The sequence below is a fragment of the Eleutherodactylus coqui genome, chromosome 4 (assembly GCF_035609145.1).
Source record: "Eleutherodactylus coqui strain aEleCoq1 chromosome 4, aEleCoq1.hap1, whole genome shotgun sequence".
Lineage (NCBI taxonomy): Eukaryota > Metazoa > Chordata > Amphibia > Anura > Eleutherodactylidae > Eleutherodactylus > Eleutherodactylus coqui.
The window spans coordinates 36,921,195-36,947,962 of record NC_089840.1 but is presented as its reverse complement, the minus strand read 5'-3'; the positions used below and the strand labels follow the sequence as shown (position 1 = coordinate 36,947,962).

The window sequence follows — 26,768 nt, the reverse complement described above, 5'->3', positions numbered from 1 at the left end:
CCCTTTAAATGTCCCTTGCTCTAAGGCCGCCGCTCCGGTCCCAGACGCGCCTCTCAGTCACGTGACTGCTGCCACCAATCGCTGGCCTCTGCTGTTATCTTTGCCTAAATGGGACATGATAATTGCAGGAGCTTCTGGGTGGGAAGCAGCAGGACATTTAAAAGGCGAGTCGTGATTTTGTCTGTCTTTTACGCAGTTATTTGCCCTCTGGCCATTTTTTTCAGATCTTGTAAAATCTTCTTGATGGAATTTGCATTTGGCGAATCTCTTTGTATTCTGAATCCCGCTGCCAGTTTGCCTGATGAGATGATGCAAGTTTCCATTTACCTCCCGTTGTTCTGTCTGCAGGTGGCACAAATTCTAAAAAGCGAGATGGAAAATGCAGTGCCGTTATCGGTTACTCTTAAAGTGAAAGTGAAGTTTGGCCCCAGCTGGGGCGACATGCAGGACTTTGACCTGTAGATGAGCCCCCCTCCAACTACCCGCAGCCGAATCCTGGAAATTACTTGAAGTCGTAACCGGATTTATGATATGAATTTATGTTTGCACAGAGGGGAGGAGCCAGATGGTATTAATGAAATAGGAGGCGGAGCCTGTCCAGATGGTCCTCTTTTTAACTTGTCTTTCCCTAGAATATATTTAATATTATAACCGTGCAGTAATGATGTCATGAATCCACCTACTCCACAACCGACTCATCAAGCTAATGAAGCCTCTATGTCTACACCAAGGTTATATTGTGAGGGATCTGTGCTGATGGGGAGGTGGGGTCAACATGAGTTACAGAATCGCTCAGCAGCACAGAGCACTTCAGGAGAAGAAGGTGCAGCTCTTGGGATAGGTTGCAGGACGGCTGCTGGGGACTCTGCTTCTACCATTATGTGCTAAACTGAATATGTTAGCGCCCCCCCCCTCTCTCCTAAGCTTGTGGGAAGTCACCAAGTGAGCGTTACATAGGGAAAGGAGAGGGGTCTCCCAGCAGCACAGAGTCATTGAAGGGAGAGATAAGCAGGTTTGAGAGTTTCATAATGGAAAAAAGTAAGCTCCCCAGGCAGCACAGGGTATTGCAGGAGAGGAGAGTGTGCTGGTCTTGTGGGAAATCTGGCTGACCGTTACATATATGATGGGTCTCAGGCACCACAGAGTATTTCAGGAGATGAGCAGCTGATCTTGTAGGTCGTCACAGCCTGATAGTTACAAAGTGGAAGGAGCAGCATCCTCCACAGAACCAAGTATTGCAGGACCGTGTCCCAATCTTGTGGGAGTGCAGGGCCCAGTCCCTAAGAACAGGATGGTTATGCTTATCCACTGACCTGCCGAAATCCATGGGACAGGAATGAATGTTGCATTGGACCCCTCTAGCCTGGTGAAGTGCAGCACCTGGATATGGCATCGATTCTACAAGTGGATGATAGACGTCCGGAGGGATGTTGAGCTGTCTGGATAGCCCCCAGAGCTGGTTTGTGTTGGTGCAGGATCTCGGCTGTGAATAGACAGCTCCACATCCTATAAATGCTCGATTGGGCTCATGTCGGGCGACCGTGCAGCTACACCATTCAGAGGAACTCCCCAAAGTGCTCCTCAAACCAATTCTTGACAACTTAGGCTTGATGGCACGATACATTATCCTGCTAGAAAATGCCATAATGTTGAGGTGATTGAAGTCCATGAAGGGTGTAAATAGTCACCAAGTAGTGAAACGTAGCAGGCACTGGTCAATGATCCAACCCACACCGTGCAAACACACCAGTATGGATCCACAACCAGTCTGCATAGTGCGTTGTTGACATCTGGGGTCCATGGGTTCTGCGACACACATGAAACCTACCATCAGACCAAACCCATTGGTACCGTGACTCATTGGATCTCTCCACATTGCCAGTCCTCTAGGGTCCAGTTAGCAACATCATAAATCCAGGTGAGGCGCTGTGTCCATTCATGGTATTCACAGAGGCACTTTGGTGGGACTTCTCCAATATCCCATGGAAGTTAAAGAACCTTGCCCTGACGTGTAGAAGATATGTGTGGGGCCTCCTGCATTGAATGTGATTTCTGAAGGCGTCACTTGTCTTTTCACACGGACAACTCCAGCCTGATGCTGCCGATCGTGACCATGTAGCACCTGCGGGCGGCCACTGTGGTAGGTAATGCCTTATACCATGTATTCTCAGTACATGCAACACCAATTAATGTTAAATACCCACACAACTTTGGAAGTGAGCTGTCTTATCCGTCCGGCAACCACTATGCCTCGTTTCAACTCTGATAATTCCCGTTACATACCGCTTTCCCAAGACTTGGCCCGTCAGCGTATAGTTCGTTACAGTGACTCTCCCAAGAAAGATGTTGCATCCCATCGCTTGGACGCTGTCGGATCCGATGTGAAGGGGAATACTGACAGCATGAAGCAGATGTGACACATGGAGGGGTAATGTCCCCCGCACCTCATGAGCTCCCCCAGCCTCCATTCTCCTCTCTTCTCATGGATGTGGCACTCTTTGTCCTGTCATATACAGTAATGACAGCGCATAGCCTGCGATATTAATAATCTGCCTATAAATAGAGCGCCTGGTACAGGGGTTGCGATGCTCTGCCTCTTCCTTCCCGTCATTCTCTATTAGATGCGCTGTGAATAATGTCATGAGCGCCCGGCAGCCTCAGACCTGGACGCTTCTTCCCTGTCACCATCATTATTGTGAAGGACGAGGCATTAGGATGAGCAGTTACAGGGCTCATAATATAGAGATAATGAGCCTCATGTATGACAGCGGCAGAAGAGAAAGGTGCAGATCTGTAATTGTGTGTTTCATTCTGCCCTGCGATATGTGAAGATGAACCCCTTTTACATAAGCTATGATGACAGAAGCAGCCAGCGAGCCGCACTGCTGACAGTATATGGTTTGTACACAGGAAACTCATAGCCCTAAATCATCAGGTACATGGTAACATGCAGGTAGGTGTACTCCCCGCTCTTATATGATTATAATCCTCCTCTCCCCCCGCAGTCCCAAGTTATCTTAAAGGGGTTGTTTCATTAGAGACTTTTATCTCCTAATAGGATAGGTGATAAGGCTGATCGGTGGAGGAGTCACCAGAGTGATCTGCCCATGTGTTCCCATTTTCTTTTCGCAGTAGGCTCACTGCACCCACCCACAATTAAATGGAGATTGAATAGAGCGATGGTTATGCTCCATTGATTTCAAAGTGGCTGACAGCACTAGCACTTGGCGATCTTCGGTAGCCCCATTGAAGATAAATGGAGCGGCACCGCACATGTGCGACCACTGCTCCATTCACTCTCCTCCTCACAACAGGGAATGCAGCAAGGAGGAGAGGGCATGGGAACCCATTCTTTGGATTGGTAGGGGTCTCAGTGACACCTCCACTTACTTGTATCACCTATCCTCTGCGAAAGTTGGACGCTCAGGAAAACTGACAGAAGAAAAATTGATGCGTTTGAACTCTTGTGCTGGAAAAAAATCCTGCGGATACCTTGAACAGCCATGACAACGAACAAGGTAGTGTTAGATCGCGTCAAACCGAAAATATCACTAGGGGGCAAAATCATCAAACAGCGGCTCACTGGAAACAGTACTGATGCTCGGCCAATCAAGGCCACCATGAACATGTCAATCGCCAAACTGAAAGTTGCAGTGAAAGATGGGAATGCGTGGAGAACATCGATCCATTGAGTGACCAAAGGTCAGATGCGACTGAACAGATAATCATCATCATCCTATGGATAGGTGATAAAAGTCTAAGTTGTAGTACAATCCCTTTAAAGGGAATGTGTCAGCAGAAAAGTCCTCTTAATATTGCCGCCATAGCATTAAACAGCAGCACACAGATGGTTCTACACAAAAGGCGCCTTTTAGTTTCACCAGAATTTTTTACTTTACATAGAGGGCATACAAATTTCACATATGCCATCATCCTTAGCATGACGCAACAAACTGCCCTCTCTTCCCGGTCGCCGTCTCACCTTGCCTATTGATGTCCGTGCTGCATCATCCACACACACTGAAGCTGCATCTTCCACGCACACCTTTTCTTCGCCAGCGTACTGCGCATGCGTGTGACCGGAGGGGCGCACAGTGTGCATGTGAGATTTCAGCGCTGCTGTCACTAAAGAGGGAGGAGGCGAGTAGGCCAATAGGCCGGTTTTCCGCTGCCTCGGAGGGGTGATGGTACTAATGCTTTGAGACATTTTTATACTGGCACATAATTTCTAGGGAGGCTAAAAGGCTCCTCTTCTGCACAACCACATGTTCCCTGCTTGTGTCATGCTGCATACACTATGGGGACACGCTTAAAACACTTTGTCTGCTGACAGGTTCCCTATTAGACTCCCAAACACATTAGCCTTTAGACAATGGAACCCGCCGATAATGGTGGGGACTCCATGACGCTCTAATGTATGTGTATAGAAAGAGAAAAAAAGGGGGGTCAGCACTACCCATTGGAAATATATCCCAATAGAAATGTATAGGTGCACGCTAAACCATGGCTGCAACATACAGTAGAGGCAGAAACCAAAATTGGCAGCAGCACGCAAAATAAATTCACTATCAGAGGTATACAAACCTATAATCTAACCACATTAAATAATGCAAGGTTCTTAGTATATAATTTGATCAACTAAGAACCTTGCATTATTTAATGTGGTTAGATTATAGGTTTGTATACCTCTGATAGTGAATTTATTTTGCGTGCTGCTGCCAATTTTGGTTTCTGCCTCTACTGTATGTTGCAGCCATGGTTTAGCGTGCACCTATACATTTCTATTGGGATATATTTCCAATGGGTAGTGCTGACCCCCCTTTTTTTCTCTTTTTTTTTTCTCTTTCTATACAAATATTGTGAAGTTTTGGCTGCCTTCACTGGGTCGTGCACACCTGCCGCCCATTTACCTTCTGTCCCTCCTATTGGAACATCTATATGGTATCCTACCCTCCTTGGTTTTATTTGTAGGCTTAGTCCCAAGAGAGGAGCATTTTGAGAGGTAGGAACTCAGCTTTCCCAGGTTAAGATATCCACCTGGTATTAATGTTAGGACCCATCTGAGAGCTTGGTCACCTGGACGTTGGTAGATGGGCCAATGTAATTTGATCAAATTATATACTAAGAACCTTGCATTATTTAATGTGGTTAGATTATAGGTTTGTATACCTCTGATAGTGAATTTATTTTGCGTGCTGCTGCCAATTTTGGTTTCTTCCTCTGCTCTAATGTATGTGGGGATAGGTCAGCATTTTCCCAACAGATGAGGTCTGTGAAAAGAAGGATTGGAGATGTTGCCATTTCAATGCCCAATACTTTTGAAGCTAAGCAGGAGTCAGGGCTGTCTGGCTGCAGCTTACCTCCTAAACATAGAATGTTCAGCTGATATGAACCTTTGTGTCTACTGGGAAGCCGCTGGCAACAGGTGTTGGATGATGTTGAAGGTGTATGGACACCTTTAGTTGCAGACATAAGGATCTGTTTACAGGCTGTTATCTGGATGGATGTAGTTCAGCTTCAGATCCTGCTGGGAGTTCCTGCTGCAAGAGTGGGAAGAAAGAGCTGCCTAATCCCCAGTCTGGACACAGAACTGGTCTTTGCACAGATTACACACATGACCTGGTGCTTAGTGGAGCTCCTACATACATGACGTCCTTTATTTTCCATGTTGCCACCACTTTATCTGCAGGAAATGTGTGTTAAATGACGCACAGCAGGCAGCGGGTATAGGGATGTCAAATTACACTTTAATTTCAAACACATAACATTTTGCTTTCCAGTTGTAGAACTACTCTATTGAAAGAACTGGGGGCGAGTGACACCTACTGCCAGTCCGCTGTAGCCACTCACAGAAAATGTTGGCCCCCGGGGGCCATCATTCATTTACATAAGAAGTGGTTGGGTACAGGATAGTGCAGCCCAGCGTCACGTAAGATAATTTCTCTTTATACATCTGTACAGCTCTGTGCACTGCTGCCGCTGATCTCCGCTCATGTCATCCTCATCCAGGGAACATCGCGATTCTAAGTGTAGCGAAGACAAAGCTCTAAAATAAACAGCGAGAACGAGCACACATGAAAAGACTCCGCCTTCTACAACCCGGGTAACGTCCTCCTCCTTCCTGCTGCTCTAAGATATAAACCCTTCATGATCCACGGCATGCGTCTTGTCATGCAAATTCAGATTGTACGTGTTCTGCGCAGAGTCGTCACCAGGAGTGCAGGGAATTACAGCTGAGATTTTACAGGACACAGAATATTTTTCTCTTTTTTTTTCTTGTTTTTTTTGTTTTCAGAAAACACTTTGAAAAAAAAGTTGTCATGCCCTCTTGAGAATCTACGAAGAGAAGTCTTTGTAGAGATCCCCCCTACATCCGATATGCTGCAGGAGGGATTGTCACTAAGGTACCGGTGCAGTCCCGTGTGTCCGTTCAGTGATCCCCTCACCACCAGTGCTGCACACTGTGTTGCTGGAGAATGCTGGAGTTTAGCCATCGATTGAAGAGTCAATGCACTGTCCTGGAACGGCTGATGGCACTGGCTTAAAACTGGTACCACCTCTTATCCCTGTATTTCAGCATCAGCTGTGAATAGAAAAAGTAGAGTTAGGCTACATGCACATAAGCGAGAATCTTGCATGAGTTTTCTGCGTTGCGATGTGCATGCGAGTGTGATGTGATATTTCCCATTGAAATCACAATTTCATAAAAGTGATGCAAGTAGTTATTGTCTGAAAAAAACGCCCAATATCACGCTCGCCTGTGTGAATGTAGCCTTAGGGTCCAAACTGAAACATCAATACACACATCTTACCAAGTCCCTGCAGGAAAAAAAAAAAGATGCACTTCTTTGTTTTTGCATTGAGTTTTCCTTCTCCTGCATTTAGAAAGCATTGCACTTGGTTTTCAGGCTCCCCTACATTCAAGTTTCTGTCTCCAGGTGTTCCCAGCATTAATCAGCTGGTCTCCCTCATGTATGTGTACAGGCTCAGCAATCCGTCCTCTCTCTTTCAGAGGGTGGATTCAGACGACCGTATAGCGGCTCGGTTTTCACGCCCAGCCGATATACCGTGTCCTCATCTGCAGGGGGGAGGATGGAAGAGCCAGGAGCAGTGCTCTGAGCTCCTGCCCCCTCTCTGCACTATTTGCAATGGGGAGAGGTGGGATGGGGGCGTGGCTAATTAGCGAAACTTAGTCCCGCCTCCTTTCATTGCAAATAGTGCAGAGGGGCGGAGAGGAGGCAGAGAGGGGACGGGGCTCAGTTCCTGCTCCTGGCTCTTCCATCCTCCCCCCCTGCGGATGAGGACACCGTATATCAGCTCAGCGTGAAAACTGAGCCGATATACGGTCGTCTGAATCCACCCAGAGGCTGTGTAGCAAAACCACGCCCACTCAATACTACACAGGTAGCTCCCCTCCATCTCATGAGTAACTGCTGGCTGTGAATTTTCTGCTCTTTTTCTCCAATGGATGGGAAAAAAGGAGCGCACATGTGGATGAGATCTGTGTATATTCCGTTTCTCACATATCATTGTTAAATAATGCAAAAAAAAAAAATTGGGAGGAGGCCTAGTTTTTTTTCTAACGTGAGAAAAAAAGACAAATACCAATTAAAATCAGCCCATTTTTCACATACCTAAATTGGACACAATTATCAGAATAATACTTTGTGGGGATTGTCAAGGATTAAAACAACGTGGCTGCTTTTCTCCAGGAATAGTGCCTCACCTCTCCTACAGATTGTGTCTGGTATTACAGCTCCACTTCATTGAAATGAGTGAGAACGAGCTGCAATACCACATGCAACCTGTAGCCAGGTGTGGTGCTGTTTTTGGAAGAAGAAAGCCATGTTTTCTAATTCTGGAAAATCCAATTCATCCAGGCTCCTCTTCTTATTGAGGTTCCTCCACTCAGTATATGCTTTAGTTTTCTAATATAGCATTCTTGTATTGTGGAATCCATTGCTAGTAGTTTACATTAACATGCCAAAAGTCATGGGACAGATACTAATATTGTGTAAAACCCTTTGTAGCCTGGCAAAGTGCAGCAGCTCAATGTGGAATCAACTCCACAAGTGGATAGAAGACATCTGTAGGGATGTTGAGTCATGCCACCCGGATAGCCACCCACAGCTCCATAGTATTTGCATATGCAGGATCACTGGTCCGAAGGGACCTCTCCACCACGTCCTATAAATGTTCGATTGGGCTCATGGCGGGCGACCGTGCAGCCACAATATTCATAGGAACTATCTAGAATGCTCCTCAAACCAATTCTGGACAAATTGGGCCTGATGGGATGGTATATTGTGCTGCAGAAATATCCCATAATTGTGCGGGTACATTAAGTCAGGGTTCAGTTAGTAAACCCATGAGTCCAGGTAGGACACTGGGTCTGGTATTGTGGCATTACGTTAAGGCCCTCTTACACGCAACGATTATCACTCAAAAGCCATCTTTTGAGCGCTAATCATTGTGTGTAAATGTAGGCCCATCATGCACTTTTCGTCCATCGTGACTTCAGGTCTGCATGAAACCCTTGTCCCTCAAGATGATAAGATAAGACAGACCGCACGCTGTGTTCTCCACAGGCAACGCTGATAACATTCTTTAACAGCTGTTAACAGCTGCTGTCCCGCTGGAGAAGAATAGCAATGTATTTAGAGAACAGACCACCCACTGTTCTCTAAATACATGCAATGAAGTACTAAATGGCTGATTTAGCCCATTATTACCTATGCAAAATGATCGCTCAGAACTGTCAGTTTCTGACGAATTTTGAGCGATCATCTGTGTGTGAATGCACCTTCAGTTTATGATTTTAGTGTTATGTCCTAATTTACTCTTTTTCATTAGTTTATATTTTGTATTTTTATTGGTGAGATTTTCTGCATCATGTGACATTGGTCTCTGCTGCTGTAAACAGGCAGGATGAAGGTCTCATTTCCACTGCCTAGTTCAATAAAGACTTTAAATCTTCACTGCTGATTCTTCATCCCGATCCCCATTTTATCACTGCACTTTCCTGGTGGTAACAGAGGTATCTGGTGGGTATTCTGCTGCCATATCCCATGGAAGCTAAAGGACGCTGCACCGACCCGCGGGATATATATGTGGGGTCTCCTGCATTGAATGTAGATGTAATTCCTGCCAGTCGCTTGTGTGTTTCCACAATTCTAGCCGGACTCTTCTGGTTGTGATCATTAAGCACCTGCAGCTAGAAGTGCCTTCAGAGATGTATTCCCGGTACACAGGTGACACTGCGGATCGAGGAACGTTAATTAAATGCCTGCACAACTTCGGAAATGGAACGTCTCATCTGTCTGGCATCTCGTTGAAACTCTGATAATTCACTTTGCCTTGCCACAAGTACGCTGGCCAACATTCAACCTCACTCATAGGATACCTCCTCAAATCTAATAAGTGTGGGCACTACCAAGCAGTCACCTAAGGCAACACCACTACCATAATTAATTTACATACTGCCATCCCATAACTTTTGGCACATCAGTGTATTCTGTCCAGGTACTGCCCTCCTGCTGAACAAGTGAAACTGCACTCTAAAGCATGGAGGAGGAGTAGAGTAGCAGCCTCTAAAATCCACCTTTTGTTTTATTAGACTACCTCAGACTCCAGGAGATAATGTATCATGGTTGTGCCCTAATAGAGCAGCTCCAGGAGACAAGAGGTGGATCTCAGACTACAATAGATAATGCAGCTTTGATGGAAGCGGATGCAGTTGGTTGTGTCCTTACCTCATGTGCATGTTTAGAAAAAGCTTCGGCACTTGTCATCATGCGCTCCGTCTTATCTTCCAGCTCGCCCAGCCTTTGTCCTCTCTCATCCAGAGCTTGACGAACTCTACTCAGATCTGCGACTATTCCGGTTGCTGCTCCTTTCACCCCCTCCACACTTCTCTGCCCCGGGATGTGCTCTGCAAGATAGCGGGAGCCTATTCCTGCTGTGGCTTGTCCAACTGAGACAGACAGAAACGTCCATCAGCACACAGAGAGGATGGAGTAGTCAGCAGCCTCAAGTAAATCCTTCACAGACCACAAATACTGGGCTTTATTTACCTTGCAATGACTCCAGTCACAACTAGAGCTGCATTCACAATTCAGCTGGTTAGCAAGCAACTTCTCCACCACAATCAGGACATGAAGAAAGAACTTTGCAGTCCATTGTGGGAATACAAACTATAGGGACAGCTCTCATGACAGTAAACCAGCAGGATTGTGAATGCAGCTTTGGAAGGTGTCTTATCCTCCAGTCACAGCCAGGGCTGCATTCACAGTACTGCTGGCTGTTGACTCTGTGCTGACTAGGCTAACAGTTAGGTTTGGAGGCCATAATGTAGTTCTGTCAGCTGCGCTGCATTGTGGAGGATGGCGCTCTTTACCACATAAAAATATTGTACAATTTTCACAATGCAGAAAGCTCCATACAGACACTGAACCAGCAGGGGGCAGGAGAGAGCTGTGAGCTCAGGCCTTCGGAGTACTAAAAAAGAGGGCAGATATTGTTTATCCAAAAATGGACAGGATCTAAAGTAAGATACAAGATTAGTGTTGACCTCTCATGATTACAATTGGCACCCTGATTATAATTGGTCCCTTGGCTGTTGTTATAATTATTGTAGATCTTTAGAGACTGGCACCATGATTGTCCCTTGGCTGGTACCATGCTTACATTTGGCACTTTGATTACAGTTGGCCCCTTGGTTGGTACCATGATTACTTTTGGCACTATGATTACAGTTGGCTCTTTCGCTGGCACCATGATTACATACTGTCCATTGTCTAGTACCTTGATTTCATCTGGTACTGTGATTACATATTGCTCCTTGCCTGGAACTATGATTACAATTGGCATTATGAATACAGTTAGCCCGGTCATTGGCACCATCGTTACATTTAGCACTATAATTACAGCTGTTTACTTACTTGGTGGCATGATTATATTTGGCACTATGATTGCATATTGCCCCTTGGTTGGTAGAAGGATTATATTTAGCAATATGATTATAATTGGCCTCCTGGCTGGTACCATGATTATAATAGTTGGTCTTCTAGCTGCTACCATGATGACATTTGGCACTATGATAATAGTTGGCCTCCTGGCTGGTACCATGATGACATTTGCCACTATATGTATTGTTGGCCGCCTGGCTGGTACCATGATGACATTAGGCACTATAATTATAGTTGGCCTCCTGGCTGGTACCATGATGACATTTGCCACTATAATTATAGTTGGCCTCCTGGCTGGTACCATGATGACATTTGCCACTATAATTATAGTTGGCCTCCTGGCTGGTACCATGATGACATTTAGCCCTAAAATTATAGTTGGCCTCCTGGCTGGTACCATGATAACATTTGCCACTTTCATTATAGTTGGCCTCCTGGCTGGTACCATGATGACATTTGCCACTATAATTATAGTTGGCCTCCTGGCAGGTACCATGATGACATTTGCCACTATAATTATAGTTGGCCTCCTGGCAGGTACCATGATGACATTTGCCACTATAATTATAGTTGGCCTCCTGACTGGTACCATGATGACATTTGGCACTATAATTATAGTTGGCCTCCTGGCAGGTACCATGATGACATTTGCCACTATAATTATAGTTGGCCTCCTGGCTGGTACCATGATGACATGTGCCACTATAATTATAGTTGGCCTCCTGGCTGGTACCATGATGACATGTGCCACTATAATTATAGTTGGCCTCCTGGCTGGTACCATGATGACATTTGGCACTATGATAATAGTTGGCCTCCTGGCTGGTACTATGATAACATTTGGCACTATAATTATAGTTGGCCTCCTGGCTTGTACCATGATGACATTTAGGCTTATGATTACAGTTGGCCCTATGATTACATTTGGCTCTATGATTAAAGTTGGCCCCTTGGCTGGCACCTTAACATGATCACAGTATGGCATGTCTGACAGTGCTACATACACAGCTCCTCTCGGTCCAATGTTTGTCCACTTCCACCAAACAGTCCTTTCAGGAAGCCTCTGTTCTGGGCCTCAGGAGTCTCCACCAGCGAGAAGAGGTCTCCAAGCATGTCCTGAGTGGCAGGAGCAGATAAGGAGTGAGACCCAGGACTATGGAAAACATCAGATCACATAAATCTCTACTGAAATATACAGGACTCCCATAGTAGCCCCCTCCCCCAGGCTGTAGCCAATGATCAGAAGGGCAATAGATCTACAAAAAACAATATGTTATTTTAGTGGGTGAAAAACATAAGTGGCTTGAGGCCCCTTGTGAGTTCGTCTTCATCCCCATTGGGTTATAGGCGGGTGTACTTACAGCCATGTACATGTCTGGGTGTTACTCGGCTCTCACCTGCAGGCTCTCACACATCTCCTGACTGTAAGTGATCCTCTGGATCTCACTCGGAGAGCATAAGTACAACGCTTGGCCGTGGTTGGTGAAGCAGAACGTCCGCGCTATTCTCATGTCTGTAAGCGGCAAGTAGTTTATATCGAGCAGTGGACGGAGGCTTGGGAGGCTGCAACGATAAAATCCCCTCATATTATTGGCAGATACCACAAGATTTAATGTCTGAGGAGGGCTGTTCTGTGTCTGCCCGGTGAGAACCACCAGCTGCCACTCGCTTACCTTATGGTCATTATGTGGCCATTGGCACAGAAGCATGCCAGCAGGACGGTGTTGCACATGGTGACCACATCTGCCCGCAGCAGGAAGGAGGTCTCGGTGATGTTGTGCACATATAGACATGTCTGGGATGGCAGCGAGAACACTTTTGCTTGCTTCTCTGAACAGACAACAGCAAACTGGTGATCTCCGATCTCCTGCGAGGAGGATGGAGAGAAGGCCACCAGTTTCCTTTTCCTCGTCTTCTCACCGTCTTCTCCGCTGTTTGCGTCTCTCCAAACTTCATATGATGGGTGAATTAAAGTGCCCATACAATCCAGGCAGGAGAATGTCAGCACCGCGCCCTTCATGGTGAGCACAGTACCTGCAAATACATAATATATGGGCTCAATACAGAACCTTGCGGTACTAAGGCCTCTTTCACATAAGTGGCAGCGATATCGACGAAAAAAAAAATTTGCAACGATATTGCATCGGTGTTCTGTGCAATACCACTGTTTTCTCGCAGTGATATCATGATTTTGTGCTGCTGTAAAGTTGCGCGGCTTGGTAGCGCTCTTTTGAATCAATGAATGGCTGTGATTTGTTCATCGAGCGCTGGCTCTGATTGGCTAAGTCACGGCACTCAAGAACCAATCACAGTCAGTACTTCCTGGAGGCGGGGATTTTGAACCTCAAACAACTGCTGGGACCTGCGAGGAGAAGTGCGGTGGAGCGAACAGCGGCTGTTAGGTGATATGTATATAGATTGGTGGATGTCTGATTGCTGGGACTTCCACTGATCCAGATATTTCAGCTCCAGCGTATCTCCACTCCACTCACTTTAATGGAAGGCTGGAAAAAGCCAAAGGCTTGAACTTGACTATGTCTGGAAGTCCTAATGACATCAATGGAGGCCTCCACTGCCAGAACTTTGAGCTGAAATCTCTTGATCAGTGGGGGTCCCAGCAGTCAGAACCCCACCGATCAACGTTATTGCCTATCCTGTGGATAGAGGACAGCTTGATAAGAGGTTAGTAACCATTTAAGTTTTGTTAGCCTCAGCCTCTCGTGATGATTTCCTGGATGAACCTAGTGAGACTCCATCATGGGCATGCACTCCACTTACCACTAGGAGAGACCTGCACAAGCTCGCTCTGTCTCTGATCTTCAGTCGGAGGTACGTTCAGTGATATGATCAGCACCATGCCCAGACTGGTGCCCACCCATAGGCAGGGTGAAGCAGCCAGGTCATTCTTTCGGGCGAAAGTCTCCATGAAGTATAAAGCAGTGATGGCCTCTTTAGACTCTTTATCGATGCTGGACACGCTTGAACTACGGGAGCGGCTGAAGGAACTTTCTCGACTTTCTATTGAAGGAACCGCAGCATTAGTAATAGTAACCAGGAGATACAAACTTACATGACAGAGAAACGTTTGTTGCAATCTACATGAAGTACTCCACCATCTTCGACTGTGAGATCATGGATTTCACAACCTCACACAGAAATTGAGCCATGGGATGCTGTTTGGGTGCAGATAGGGCGTTCTGGCCACCAGCTCTTCATAGGGAGACCCTGCTAAAAAATTCCCCCCTGCTCAGCTTTCTGCACCTCTGAGTGTGATACAGGAAAGTTGGGGGTTTCACTACCAGAATCCTACCGGAATGTCCAGGTTTTGGGGTACCTACACTTCACAACAGCTGTGTGGACCGATCACACAGTGTATTGCACAGGACTACCTGCGACATTTTTCTCTGATTTGGCTGCAGGGACACGTACTTTGGCAGGGGTGCAGTATATGGCAGTACTGTACCAGGTATTGACCTAGCACATACAATACATGTAATATGCTATTACACAGTGGACAGACATGACTACCACAGCGAACAGGACGCACGGTGCTACACATGGGTCTTACCTTTCTCTCCCCACGAGTTTGGAGAATAGTGGTATTCGTCATTTGAGTATGTACTGACTCCGTGTAACTGCTGAAGCATTGCCCGTCTGGATATGTAACCTACTGCTACAAGAGCCATGTGGTGCAAGAGGACAGCAATAATTGAAGCAACGAGTATATGGACAGAGAGGTAAAAACAAATTATATTTCCCATCTTCCTCCTTACATCCCTAACATTCCCAGCTAACTCCCAACTTCTCATCTACAACTACTCCAGCCTCCCAATCATCCACATTACACTGGCCGCAGAACAATCCTACGAGATGTAACTAGCAACCTCTGACCATTGCACCCTTTTCACTACACCAGTCGCCTAACCTAACAACTTCAGTACAATCCTTCTTCCCAACTACACAGGACGCCATAAACCTACACAGAAACATAGCAACCTACCTCTGAAACATAGCAAACACCTAATCCTCCAACTACACCAACCATGAAATCCTTTCCAAACACATGAACCATCTTGGACCTACTGTGCTGCTAGATCCACTGTCCTGTAACTACTGTTACACACCTACCGCTCTGCTACATCTACTGTCCTACACCTACTGCTCTGCACTTCTACTGTCCTGTAACTACTGTTACACACCTACCACTCCGTACACGTACTGTCCTACACCTACTGCGCTCTGCTACATATATTGTGCTGAAACTACTGTTACACACCTACTGCTCTGCTGCACCTACTGTCCTGTAGCTGCTGCATTTACTGTACTACAGCTACTGTCCTACACCTACCATTCTTCTACAACTGCTAGTGTCCTACAAGTACTATACCACAACTGTGCTTCCACTACTATCCTACAGCTACTGTGCTGCAACTCTACTTGTACAACTACCGTATCACACCTACCGTGCTAGAACTAGACTGTCATAGAATTATTGTACTATGGCTACAGTCCTACAACTACTGTGCTATAAGAACAGTGCTGTACAGATACGACACTACTTGTTGTGCATCTACTATGTTACAACTACTGTGTGCAGAAACAGCACTTCAGCTACTGTGCTCCGCTGTCCTACAATTACTTCCTACAACTATGCTGCTACAAGTACTGTAGTGCATCCACTGTCCTACAACTACTGTCTAACTACTAACCTCATCCCATTCTCCTTACTACAGATATCCAATAACCTTTCCTAATACAGATCTAGCAACTTGACTATGCCTGAGACACAAAGTTATGTTACCACGTTAAGTCTCAAGTTAAACTTTGCTACATCTGTACAACTACTTCCAACCCCAAGTGCCCCAGGTAACCATGCTTTAGGTCTACATTGGGTAGCCAACTTTCCCAACTCCTGTTTACCCCTTATCAACTAGAGATTGTCCAACCTCCTAAATACACAAGAGACCAAACTGCAACCACCGTCTGATCTTCCTGACTGGCTATGGGCATCCCAACTAACTACAACTATTAACTCTCCACACTACATGAGCATCCAACCTTCATGGCTGTAACCATAGGTCAATCCTTCCAGCTACAACACATATACATTTATCCTATGTCCTACAGCAGTACACTGTCCACACCATCATCCATTTCTTCCCACTGCACCCTTTCATCACTCTCCATCCTAACTCAATACATGATATCATATCTTACAAATGCTGTATACCATGCAAATAACTAGACTAAGGAAGAAGAACTCAGATGATCTTTAAAAAGGCCCCCTTAGTGTTCAAAAATATGAGAAAAGCAGGCGAGGTCACGGGCCGTCTTTGCAAAGAGCTTTTGTGCGTGTGTCCTCATGACCGCACTTCCTGCGCTCCGGCAGCTCTGTATTATCAAACAGACTCTAGACATCAAGGAAAGCAAACGTCTTCCTTCACCCAATCATTTTCTTAGGGTGGCTTACACGGGATAACCATTGTCCGAATACTCGCTCAACACAGCTAATTTAAGCGACAGTTGTGCCATGTAAACATGGGCATCAACAGGTGGTGAGTGAGTATTTGTTCACTACTTGCAAGTTGCTTAATTTCAGCTCACCTAAAAATGGTCGCTGCTTCATTAACCCCTTAGTGACGAAGCCAAATTTTGGAAATCTGACATTGAATAACTCCATAAAGGTTTTGCATATCCAAGTGATTCTGACATTGTGTTTTCGCCACATATTGTACTTCATTTAGGCAATAAAAATATACTGATGGAATTTGAGTATATTTATGAAAAGCGCCAAAATTGGTAACATTTTGCAAAAAATTGTCTTTTTTTTCACATTTTCAACTGTAATATGTCAAATATTTGCAAACATACTGTACAAATTTTTGATAAGATCTATATTTCTATCTATTTACTTTATTCTGGAAGCACATTGCAAAAACTTTAGTTTTTTAAAAAACCATTTAGGAGACGTACAAATTTAAAGTAATTATTAACATTTTGAGGAACACTGTTTTCCTACACCAAGCCAAGATTGCGAAGGCTCATAGGTCTCTACCACAAATGACGCCATTCTAAAAAACACACCCCTTAATGTATTCACTAAGGAGGGTCAGGAGTATTTTAACCCCACCGTTTCTTTTTAGGAGTTAATGCGTTTAGAGGAGAAAAAATAAAATTTCATATTTTTGCAAATATGTCATTTTAAAGTTTTTTTGTTTTTTTTCACCTTCTCTCACGGATTGGATCCATGACAGGAGGTGAAATCTTACCTTTTTTTTACTTTATGTGATGACCGTTATCCATTGGATAGTGGTGAGCACATGACCAGGGGTTGCGTACTGCGGCCCCCAGTGAGATCTCCCGGCTCTCGGCTACATTTGGTAGCCAGGAGCAGAGAGATTTTAAATTACCCTGGCCATCATCAGCTTTTGCTCATGCATTCACCAATTGGACGAAGGGGCACGTGTGCACAGAAGCCGGGGTAGGTTCGCAGATAAATCCAAGGGCCTTGGGTACATAATTTCATCTCCCCTCATGGATATGATTCGTGAGGGGTGATGAAACCTAACTTTTTAAACTTTTTTTTCCTTTACACGATCGCCGTTATCCATTGGATAACGACGATCATATGACCCTGAACCGCATACAGCGGTCTCCAGTGATATCTCTCTGCTCACAGCTACACATGCTAGCCAGCAGTACAGAGATTTTAAATCTCCCGGGCCGCAACCCCTTCTGTGCACGTGTCCGGTGGTTAAGTTTGGTGCACATGCGCAGAAGGCAATGTAAGGTACTGGAAGGACCAGAGCGTTGCGGGAAATAGCGGAGGACAGGGGTGAATACGGTCAGCTCCCCTCACGGATCCGATTCGTGAGGGATGCTGAATCTTTCACTTGAATTTTTTTTAACTTTGTGTTTACTTTTATGTGATTGCCATTATCCATTTCATAACGATCGTGTGACCGGGGTCGATCTTCGTAGCCCCCCATGACAGCTCAAGGTTGTTGGCTACCTCCAGCAGCCGACAGAATGGAGCTGTCACGTACACAGGCGGCCCTGCGGCTTTAATCCTCAGGGTGAGGGTGTTTTTACGGCCCTGAGGATTAAAGCCCACTAAACCGGGATGTAAAAAGGCAATGGGACAGTCACTAAGGGGTTAATTATCTTCTGGTATAAACAGGCAATTGCTTGTCTTGCAACAACTAGCCAACAACTTAGCAGGGAGGTGTGCGCCTCAGCGACTGCGAAACTCAACAAGTGAACGACATTCTCCCTGTGTAACAGTCGTTTGTACACTTTGGTAATTCTTGCAAGCGACTATATAGATGATGGTCCTTCCATGTAAAGCCCCCTTCGCTGTGCTAAACAAATAAGAGACAGATCCTGACTGGTTGCTAAGAGCTTGAGGGTTCCTATGAAAACTAAGAGCTACCAGAACACAGAAGCAGGAAGTGTTGTCATAGGGACACAGACAGAAATGTCTTGTCATTTTAATCACTGATAACCCAGGAAGGAACACTTTTGATTTTCTCAGATTTCTAGAACACTCTGGAGGACCTTTCATATTGATGTTCTGGTGGTTCTCCTTCTTGGAATGCACATTTGACTTGCTGATGTAATGGATGCAGTCTGGTCACACCAAGTCAAATGTGGTCTTCTCATGTGGTCTACCCATGCTGCATGTGGTCACGGCTCTGTCTCGTGTCATGTGGTGGTCATTCCTTGGCAGGACATTCCCAATCACCGTAGGATGTAGAGAGAAGTAGTGCTCTGTGCAGCGGTCACAGTAGGGTCATAGTATGCCCATCTATCACTTCTTGTGCCCGTCCTAATCACCGTTACTCATCCACATCTGCGATGCCATCTGGAACTGTAATGAGGTCTATCGCATGGAATATTCCATCTACACAGAGTGCAGGACGGTCAGATGGACCATCTATGTGCCTGCAAAGTTCATTAACATCTGCCTATGGCCTGACAGAACTCGGCAACTTCCTAATAGACTTCATGTTTAAGTTCTTTGCTACTTTCATGATCGCTGCTTGTCGGCAGTAAATGGAAACGTTCAGAATTACATTTAGAGGCTGAAAAGTGTTACAATGTTCTTTGATACAATGTATCAGTCTGGGGTCCATATTGTTCGTCTCACAGAGGATTGCCTGGACTGCATACAGCTGTACCAAACCCTGTGAGAAGTATTGGGGTAGGTTCACACGTCACAGAAAAAAAAATACTCCATTAAAGCTGCAATTCTGCAGCAAAAAAAAAACTTTGGAATTACTGCTGCAAATTTTGTGGCATATTTGTTATAAAACCATTACCGATTTTGATGCAGAATTTCAGATAGTATTAAAGTTCATCTTTAAAAATCGCATCCAAATTCTGCAACCACCAGTGAATCCCCCCTTAGGGCTTATTCATACGTCCGTATATCGGACAGGTTTTCACGCCCGGCCAATATACGGTGTCCTTTTCTGCAGGAGGAGGAGGAGGGCCGATGCAGGAGCAGTGCACTGAGCTCCCGCCCCCTCTCCGCCCCTGTTTACAATGGGAGGGGCGGAGCTAAGTTCCACCCTGCCTCGCCCCCTCCCATTGCAAATAGTGGTGAAAGGCGGAGAGGGGGCGGGATCTCAGTGCACTGCTCCCGACCTGGCCCTCCTCCTCCCCCTGCAGAAAGGGACAGCGTATATCGGCCACACATGAAAACACGGCTGATATACGGACGTGTGAATAAACCCTTAGACTGGATTCACAAGAATTCATTTGCGCACTAAAAATCTTTGCACGCCATATGCAGAAAATAAAACCCATCGATTTCAAAACGTTCGTTCATATTTGTGTATTTGATGTGTAAAATTCCATTATGCAAAATATACGCAGCATGTTCTACCTTAGGAGAGGCGTAATACGCTGCGTAATTCCGCTGGAAAAGGAACACATCTGGAACTCATTAAACGGATTAGCCATTACAAGCGCTGCGTCTTTGTTTGCTGCGCGCGAATTAACACGCCTTGCAGTCGTACAAGGTACATTAAAATAAGATGATATGCTTGCAAAAAATCCTCGTTGCAGTGAATAGAACCCATTCATTTCAACGGGTTCATTCACATAAGCGTATTTTGTAAGTGCGTTTCATTCACGAAAAAAAAAATACAGCATGCTCTATTTTAATAAGCATTTGCGCGTGAATATAGCACATATTCAACTAATTACGCTAATTGTCCATTTCAATAAATGGGAGTATGGTTGCGTATTTTATGTGCGCAAATGCACACAATTTGTGAACACAAAGTACAGTAAAACATGCACATACGTGCAAATACACGGGCCAAATGTGCACGTAAATGCGCTTCGGGTCATGTGACGCCAACTAGGATTCTACTCATTCTCAGCCTGTGAATGTTTGAGGAGTATCTACAAGGATACGATCTCAGTTGTGTGAGCTGCACTGGATCAGGGTGGGTTCTCAGCCTCTGGATGCAGTCAAGGAGGTTTCCATTTGCTGACAGCAAGCAGAAATGAGGTAATCGTGAGAAATATGTACACGAACTCTACTAGAAAGTTGAAGAAGTTCTCTTATTTACCTAAAATAGGAAAAAATAATGTCCATTGCTGCAAAGTCTTCCTGTAAAAGATCACAGCAACCAAAAGGCATCACTATGAGGTGCACATGGCTGCCGACTCAGTGAATGGAATAGATTAATGGGATTTGGAGCTTCGTCTGCAGCCGGGGCCCGAGAAACAGGATGAAGCTTCTCAATCATTTAATCTGGTTAGTGCCGGACATCTGGATATAACCTGAAGCCTGGAGGATATGGAGGGGACATGCCGTGGAGCAGGGAATGACCAGTATATGACACAAGCCGAGAACCTTCCCATTAGATCTTCTGTCACTACACACGGGGGTCACTACCACTACAGACGCACAATACAAACCAGAACAGGCAATCTATGGGGTAAAGGGTCTTGGTCACAGACAGTGGAGACTGAAGGGGGGGGTCTCGGTCATGGGCTCTTCATTGAGGTGGATGACATGTGGATGAAAAGCACTGGACTGAGGAGAATGGCCTCCCTCCACCACTGCCCACGATCGGCCCCGCTAGTTCATTCCACGCAAAACCTCAGCGAGGTGTCAGGATCTCATTGTCTATCTCATTCCATAAAGGGCCGGTCCAGTCTTGTGTGAATGAAGCATAATATCAGGAAAAGTCCTGCAACCTCTAATGGGCTATGTGGTTATTTTCTTCACTATTTTAAATACTCTGTTTGCTGTCAGTGAATTGAGACATTTGTTTACACCAAAAAACCCAATGATGATCTAATACTCCTCACAGCTGAGGGCTTGTTAAATTGTATCCAGTCTAAACAATGCTCTGTGGGTGAAACAGCCTGAACTGATACACAAGGGGAAATGTATCCAAACTGGTGCAAAGGACAGTGAGGTTTTCTGCAGCAGCCAATCAGGTTATTGTTTTAAAGAGTAATTGCACTTTTTACAAACTTTTGACATGTAAGAACGACATGTTAAAGGTTTTGATCAGTGGACGTCCCGCCACTGATCGATAAAACGAGGGGCTGCAGCACTCATTCGAGCACTAGGCCCCTTTGGCTGTCTTTGCTACCTATTGGCTTCTCTTGGCAGCTGGAGATGGATGCATAGGAGGTCCAAAGACGTCTATACACCCGTCTTCAACTACCAAGAGGAGCTGGCAAGCAACAAAGACAGCTGAAGCTACATAGTGCTCAAGTGAGCACAGCAGCTCTCTTGTTTCAGTGATCAGTGGGGGTCTCAGCAGCGAGAGCCCAATAATCAGAAGTTTGACCTTTCATTCTAGAATGTCAAAAGTTTACAAAAAGTTTGTAAGGTACCTTTACAAGGGCTGATAGTCGCCCCAAAAAATAAATAACCCAAAAGAGTGATTTCAGGCGACTATTGGCCTCTGTACAAATGGCCAGAGCTCGGTTGTAGCTAGTTATTCTGATTGGTTTCCACTTCTCCTCTCTTTGTACTAGTTAGGCCTCCTGCACACAGGCGGATTTGCATTGTGAAATCTGGAGAGGGATTCCACCGGGATTCCCGATTCTGTAGCAAATCCAGCCCATAGCATGCTATGGCAAATTGCGATTTACTGCCCATGAGCGGAAATCAACTGCGATTTTCTGCTCGCGGGGGAAAAAAATTGTAGCATGCAAGTCACTGAATGAAAAAAAATTGCAGCATTGAAGTCAATGGAAGCTGTCCGTCCCACGGCCATTCTGCAATCATCATTGCAGAATGGCCGCGGCAGCCACGTTATCACCATGGCGACGGTGCGTTCTCTGTACTGCCTATATGTGTGCCGGCGTGTTGACCGGCTCATCAGCAACAGAGGAGAAGATGGCGGAGAGGTAAGCTGGCGTCACCGGCTGGAACCTGGATCAAACTTGTATGAACAAACTTGTGTGCAGGCGGCCTTAATCTCCTCACATGCAGTAAACTATCAGGACAGGAGAGAGATTTGTGCTGGTGATGCATTTATCTATATTGATACACTGTAACAAACCCTCAGCTGTGAAATTCACTGACAGCAAAAGACAAAAAGTCTATTAGAGAAATGCTAAACGTTTGATCGTGCAATGATTAAGTTTCATTTACTTAAATCTGGAAAGCTGCCAAAATACACAAAAACCAGAACGATCTGTAACGTCTTCAGAAATAGACCCATATGTAAGAAAACTACAGAAGAAGCCTGGGAAATACCAAAAAAAATTGTGGGGGCAGAAAAGTGATGCCCGTAAAAACCAGTATCTGCTTCACCTTCTAGAAAGCCTCAGAGAAGCAGGATCTGGTTGTTCTCTGCATTACAGGATATAGCTGTGATACCAGCAGGGGGCCCTCTTCTCTCGGTTAGGTCTAGGACTGAGCTGAGATGAGGCTGGACTCTGATGTTGTAGGATATGGTTCAGCTCAGAGTTGGACACGATGTAACAGCAGCATTGTGAAGGCAGCTTGGGATGGCATGGAAGTACAAGGCATGAGGCAAGAGCCTTGATGTTGGAGTTAAGGCCAAGATAGGGACGCGGTCCGCCTCACACCCCGCTGCTGGGCAGGGACGCGGTCCGCCTCACACCCCGCTGCTGGGCAGGGACGCGGTCCGCCTCACACCCCGCTGCTGGGCAGGGACGCGGTCCGCCTCACACCCCGCTGCTGGGCAGGGACGCGGTCCGCCTCACACCCCGCTGCTGGGCAGGGACGCGGTCCGCCTCACACCCCGCTGCTGGGCAGGGACGCGGTCCGCCTCACACCCCGCTGCTGGGCAGGGACGGGGTCCGCCTCACACCCCGCTGCTGGGCAGGGACGGGGTCCGCCTCACACCCCGCTGCTGGGCAGGGACGGGGTCCGCCTCACACCCCGCTGCTGGGCAGGGACGGGGTCCGCCTCACACCCCGCTGCTGGGCAGGGACGGGGTCCGCCTCACACCCCGCTGCTGGGCAGGGACGGGGTCCGCCTCACACCCCGCTGCTGGGCAGGGACGGGGTCCGCCTCACACCCCGCTGTTGGCCAGGGACGGGGTCCGCCTCACACCCCGCTGTTGGCCAGGGACGGGGTCCGCCCCACACCCCGCTGTTGGACAGGGACGGGGTCCGCCTCACACCCCGCTGTTGGACAGGGACGGGGACCGCCTCACACCCCGCTGTTGGACAGGGACGGGGTCCGCCTCACACCCCGCTGTTGGACAGGGACGGGGTCCGCCTCACACCCCGCTGTTGGACAGGGACGGGGTCCGCCTCACACCCCGCTGTTGGACAGGGACGGGGTCCGCCTCACACCCCGCTGTTGGACAGGGACGGGGTCCGCCTCACACCCCGCTGTTGGACAGGGACGGGGTCCGCCTCACCCTCCAGTGCTGGACAGGGACGGGGTCCGCCTCATCCTCCAGTGCTGGACAGGGACGGGGTCCGCCTCATCCTCCAGTGCTGGACAGGGACGGGGTCCGCCTCATCCTCCAGTGCTGGACAGGGACGGGGTCTGCCTCATCCTCCAGTGCTGGACAGGGACGAGGTCTGCCTCATACACCAGTGTTGGACAGGGACGAGGTCTGCCTCATACACCAGTGTTGGACAGGGACGAGGTCTGCCTCATACACCAGTGTTGGACAGGGACGAGGTCTGCCTCATCCTCCAGTGCTGGACAGGGACGGGGTCTGCCTCATCCTCCAGTGCTGGACAGGGACGGGGTCTGCCTCATCCTCCAGTGCTGGACAGGGACGGGGTCTGCCTCATCCTCCAGTGCTGGACAGGGACGAGGTCTGCCTCATACACCAGTGTTGGACAGGGACGAGGTCTGCCTCATACTCCACTGTTGGATAGGGATGAGGTCTGCCTCATACTCCAGTGCTGGATAGGGTTGAGCTCTGATTTTGGTCAGCTCAGAGTTAAAGTGACCCTCCAGTATCGGGACAAAATTCTATCTTGGAGTAGGAGGGGAAGGGGATTATAATACTTGCAGTTGTTGTTCTCTGCCGCCCCTCTGATCTGCAGGTTTTGGGCCCTGTTTTTGGCCATCCAAGATGACCACAGCAATTTTTTCTAAACTACCTAATACCTGCTGTGTATTGCTCTCTTACTGGCCAGTGCTGATCACGTGAGCAACTCTGTCCAATCAGAGAGCAGGTTTAGTGCATTGGTAAGTCTACAGTAACACTACAATGCACTGTGGGGATTAGGTAGTCTAAGGATTGCGTTATCTGTCTTGGACAGACAAAAAGGGACCTGGAATCAGCAGAGAACAACAACTGCAGGTAACACACTCCTGTCCCTGGACAGAATTTTGTCCCAAAACTAGAGGGTCACTTTTAGGAGCTTTTATACAGCCCAAGTGGGCAAGAACAGTCACTCAAATATTTCTTTATCATCAGGCCGTGTAAAAGGGACAACTATCAGCTGATTAATGTTCACCGGCGAATCGTGTCTTTTATAAGAGTATAAAAATGCTCACTGGTCCCTTTACATCTCCGCACGTAAATGAGAAAATGTGCAGCTGACTGACAGCTCTATGGGGTCAAATGGTCGTATGTTCATTCCTTAATAGTCTGAATCGCCCTGTGTAAAGACTTGGTAGTCGATTTTGTCGATTGGTGCTCATCTACCGGAGCAAATCTCTTGGTATAAAAGGGCCCTAAATCTCTTGGTATAAAAGGGCTCTTAGGGTTCGTTCACACATAGTGGAGATGCTCTGGATTTTCTGCAGCAGAAAATTCCATGGCAAAATTTGCAATATTTCCGTATTAAAAATATTGCATTTTTGGTACAAGGAATTACAAACATCAGGTTCGTGAGGCTCCCTTGTAGCACATCATTCCACACTGGTGTCCTGATATACTATATGCTCTCCATACAAGTCAAAGACCCCTTCAATAGAAGTGACTGTGTACAGACTAGTGAAGGGGATCATGCCACTACTGAGGATCTAACACAGGGGCCATGCCAGCTACTTCTAGACACTACTATGCACAGGAGCCATTATTATAATGGAGTCTCCTGACATTAAACGAGAGGATCAGGTTCAGAAGCAGCCAGTGACCATGCGCTCTGGATATGGGCCACTTCTATATGGAGGATTATCGGGAAGACGACCATCCAGACTAACCTTCAGTAGTGACAGGCAGAGTGATCTCCATACATGCTGCAGACTGGGCTTTTCGAAACGGTGGTCTGCCTGGACCCCTCCTGTTGGCTTTGGTGGCGTCAGCACTGGAGATCCTCTTCCCTGACCCGCAGGACTGTGATGTGGGACTTGTACAGTGGCCATTCACATGATCTAGAAGACAGATGACCAGAAGCCTTTACTGTATGATGCATAAGACAGAGCTATAGATCAGTACTCTACAGTCAACATGCCCCAATCCCTACAGATACGCAGCATCGCCTTCAACTGGTAAAAGAGCTGCAATACTGCGAAATGAGCCGCTTGGAAACCTGTGCCAAATCCTGCAGGACTTCAAGCTGCAAAATCTTGCGGAATTTCCGTGTAGTCCCGCTGTGGACATTCCGTGAGATTTCCGTCCCGTGTGAACCCAGCCTTAGGGTGCATTTACATGTAGATGATTTGCTGCAGATTTTCTGTAGCTGAAAAAAAAAAACTACAGCAAATTCATACCAAAATCTCACCATTTGTGTGCGGATTTTGTTGTGGATCTGCAGGCAGCAGATTTCATCCTTTCAAATGAATTCAAATTGAAGGGGTAAAATCTCCTAGGAATCTGCACCAAAATCCACACCAAACAGTGCGGATTTGCTGCTCAGTTACACTAAACTTTGTTGGTCACTCAGTCACTCTCATTAGTGGTCACTCTTTATGTCACCAGTCTGGTGATCACTAGCAGTCACTCGCTTTGGTGGTTATCAGGGGCGTAACTATAGAGGATGCAGGGGATGCGGTTGCACCCGGGCCCAGGAGCCTAAGGGGGCCCATAAGGCCTCTCTTCTCTATATAGGGAACCCAGTACTATAAGTAAAGCATTATAGTTGGAGGCCCTGTTACAAGTTTTGCACTGGGGCCCGGGAGCTTCAAGTTACGCCTCTAGTGGTTATCCTCTGTTTCACTCAATTTGCTGGTTACTTTTGGTTACACTCACTTCAGCTGTTGCCGTCAGTTATGGTTGCTTTGGTGTTCACTCAGTCGTACTTTGGTGGTCACTCACAGTTCAGTGGTTACTCTCAGCTATACTCGCTCTGATTGTCACTCTTGGTCACACTCTTTGGTGATCACTCTCAGTTACACTCCTTTGGTGCTCAAATGCGCACAAATATCTAGTTGCC

The 26,768-nt window shown here is 46.7% G+C and overlaps 2 protein-coding genes across 4 annotated transcripts in view; one reads left to right on the top strand and one right to left on the bottom strand.

The window, feature by feature from the left end:
• Window positions 1-651, top strand: part of POLQ (DNA polymerase theta) — a 37,923-nt gene extending 37,272 nt beyond the window's left edge. The window contains exon 26 of the mRNA XM_066599263.1: window positions 349-651. Coding sequence (XP_066455360.1) covers window positions 349-462 — 114 coding nt within the window. The 3' untranslated portion in view covers window positions 463-651. The remainder of the gene's footprint in view (window positions 1-348) is intronic.
• A 5,076-nt stretch (window positions 652-5,727) lies between these two features.
• The window catches only part of STXBP5L (syntaxin binding protein 5L), a 208,141-nt gene continuing 187,100 nt past the window's right edge, over window positions 5,728-26,768 (bottom strand). For all 3 annotated transcript variants that reach the window (XM_066599260.1, XM_066599261.1, XM_066599262.1), the window contains 7 exons: window positions 25,597-25,767; window positions 13,746-13,985; window positions 12,641-13,001; window positions 12,365-12,530; window positions 11,972-12,083; window positions 9,753-9,973; window positions 5,728-6,583 (listed from right to left, as the gene is read on the bottom strand). In XM_066599260.1, the coding sequence (XP_066455357.1) occupies window positions 6,542-6,583; window positions 9,753-9,973; window positions 11,972-12,083; window positions 12,365-12,530; window positions 12,641-13,001; window positions 13,746-13,985; window positions 25,597-25,767 (1,313 nt within the window). In that variant the 3' untranslated portion in view covers window positions 5,728-6,541. The remainder of the gene's footprint in view (window positions 6,584-9,752; window positions 9,974-11,971; window positions 12,084-12,364; window positions 12,531-12,640; window positions 13,002-13,745; window positions 13,986-25,596; window positions 25,768-26,768) is intronic.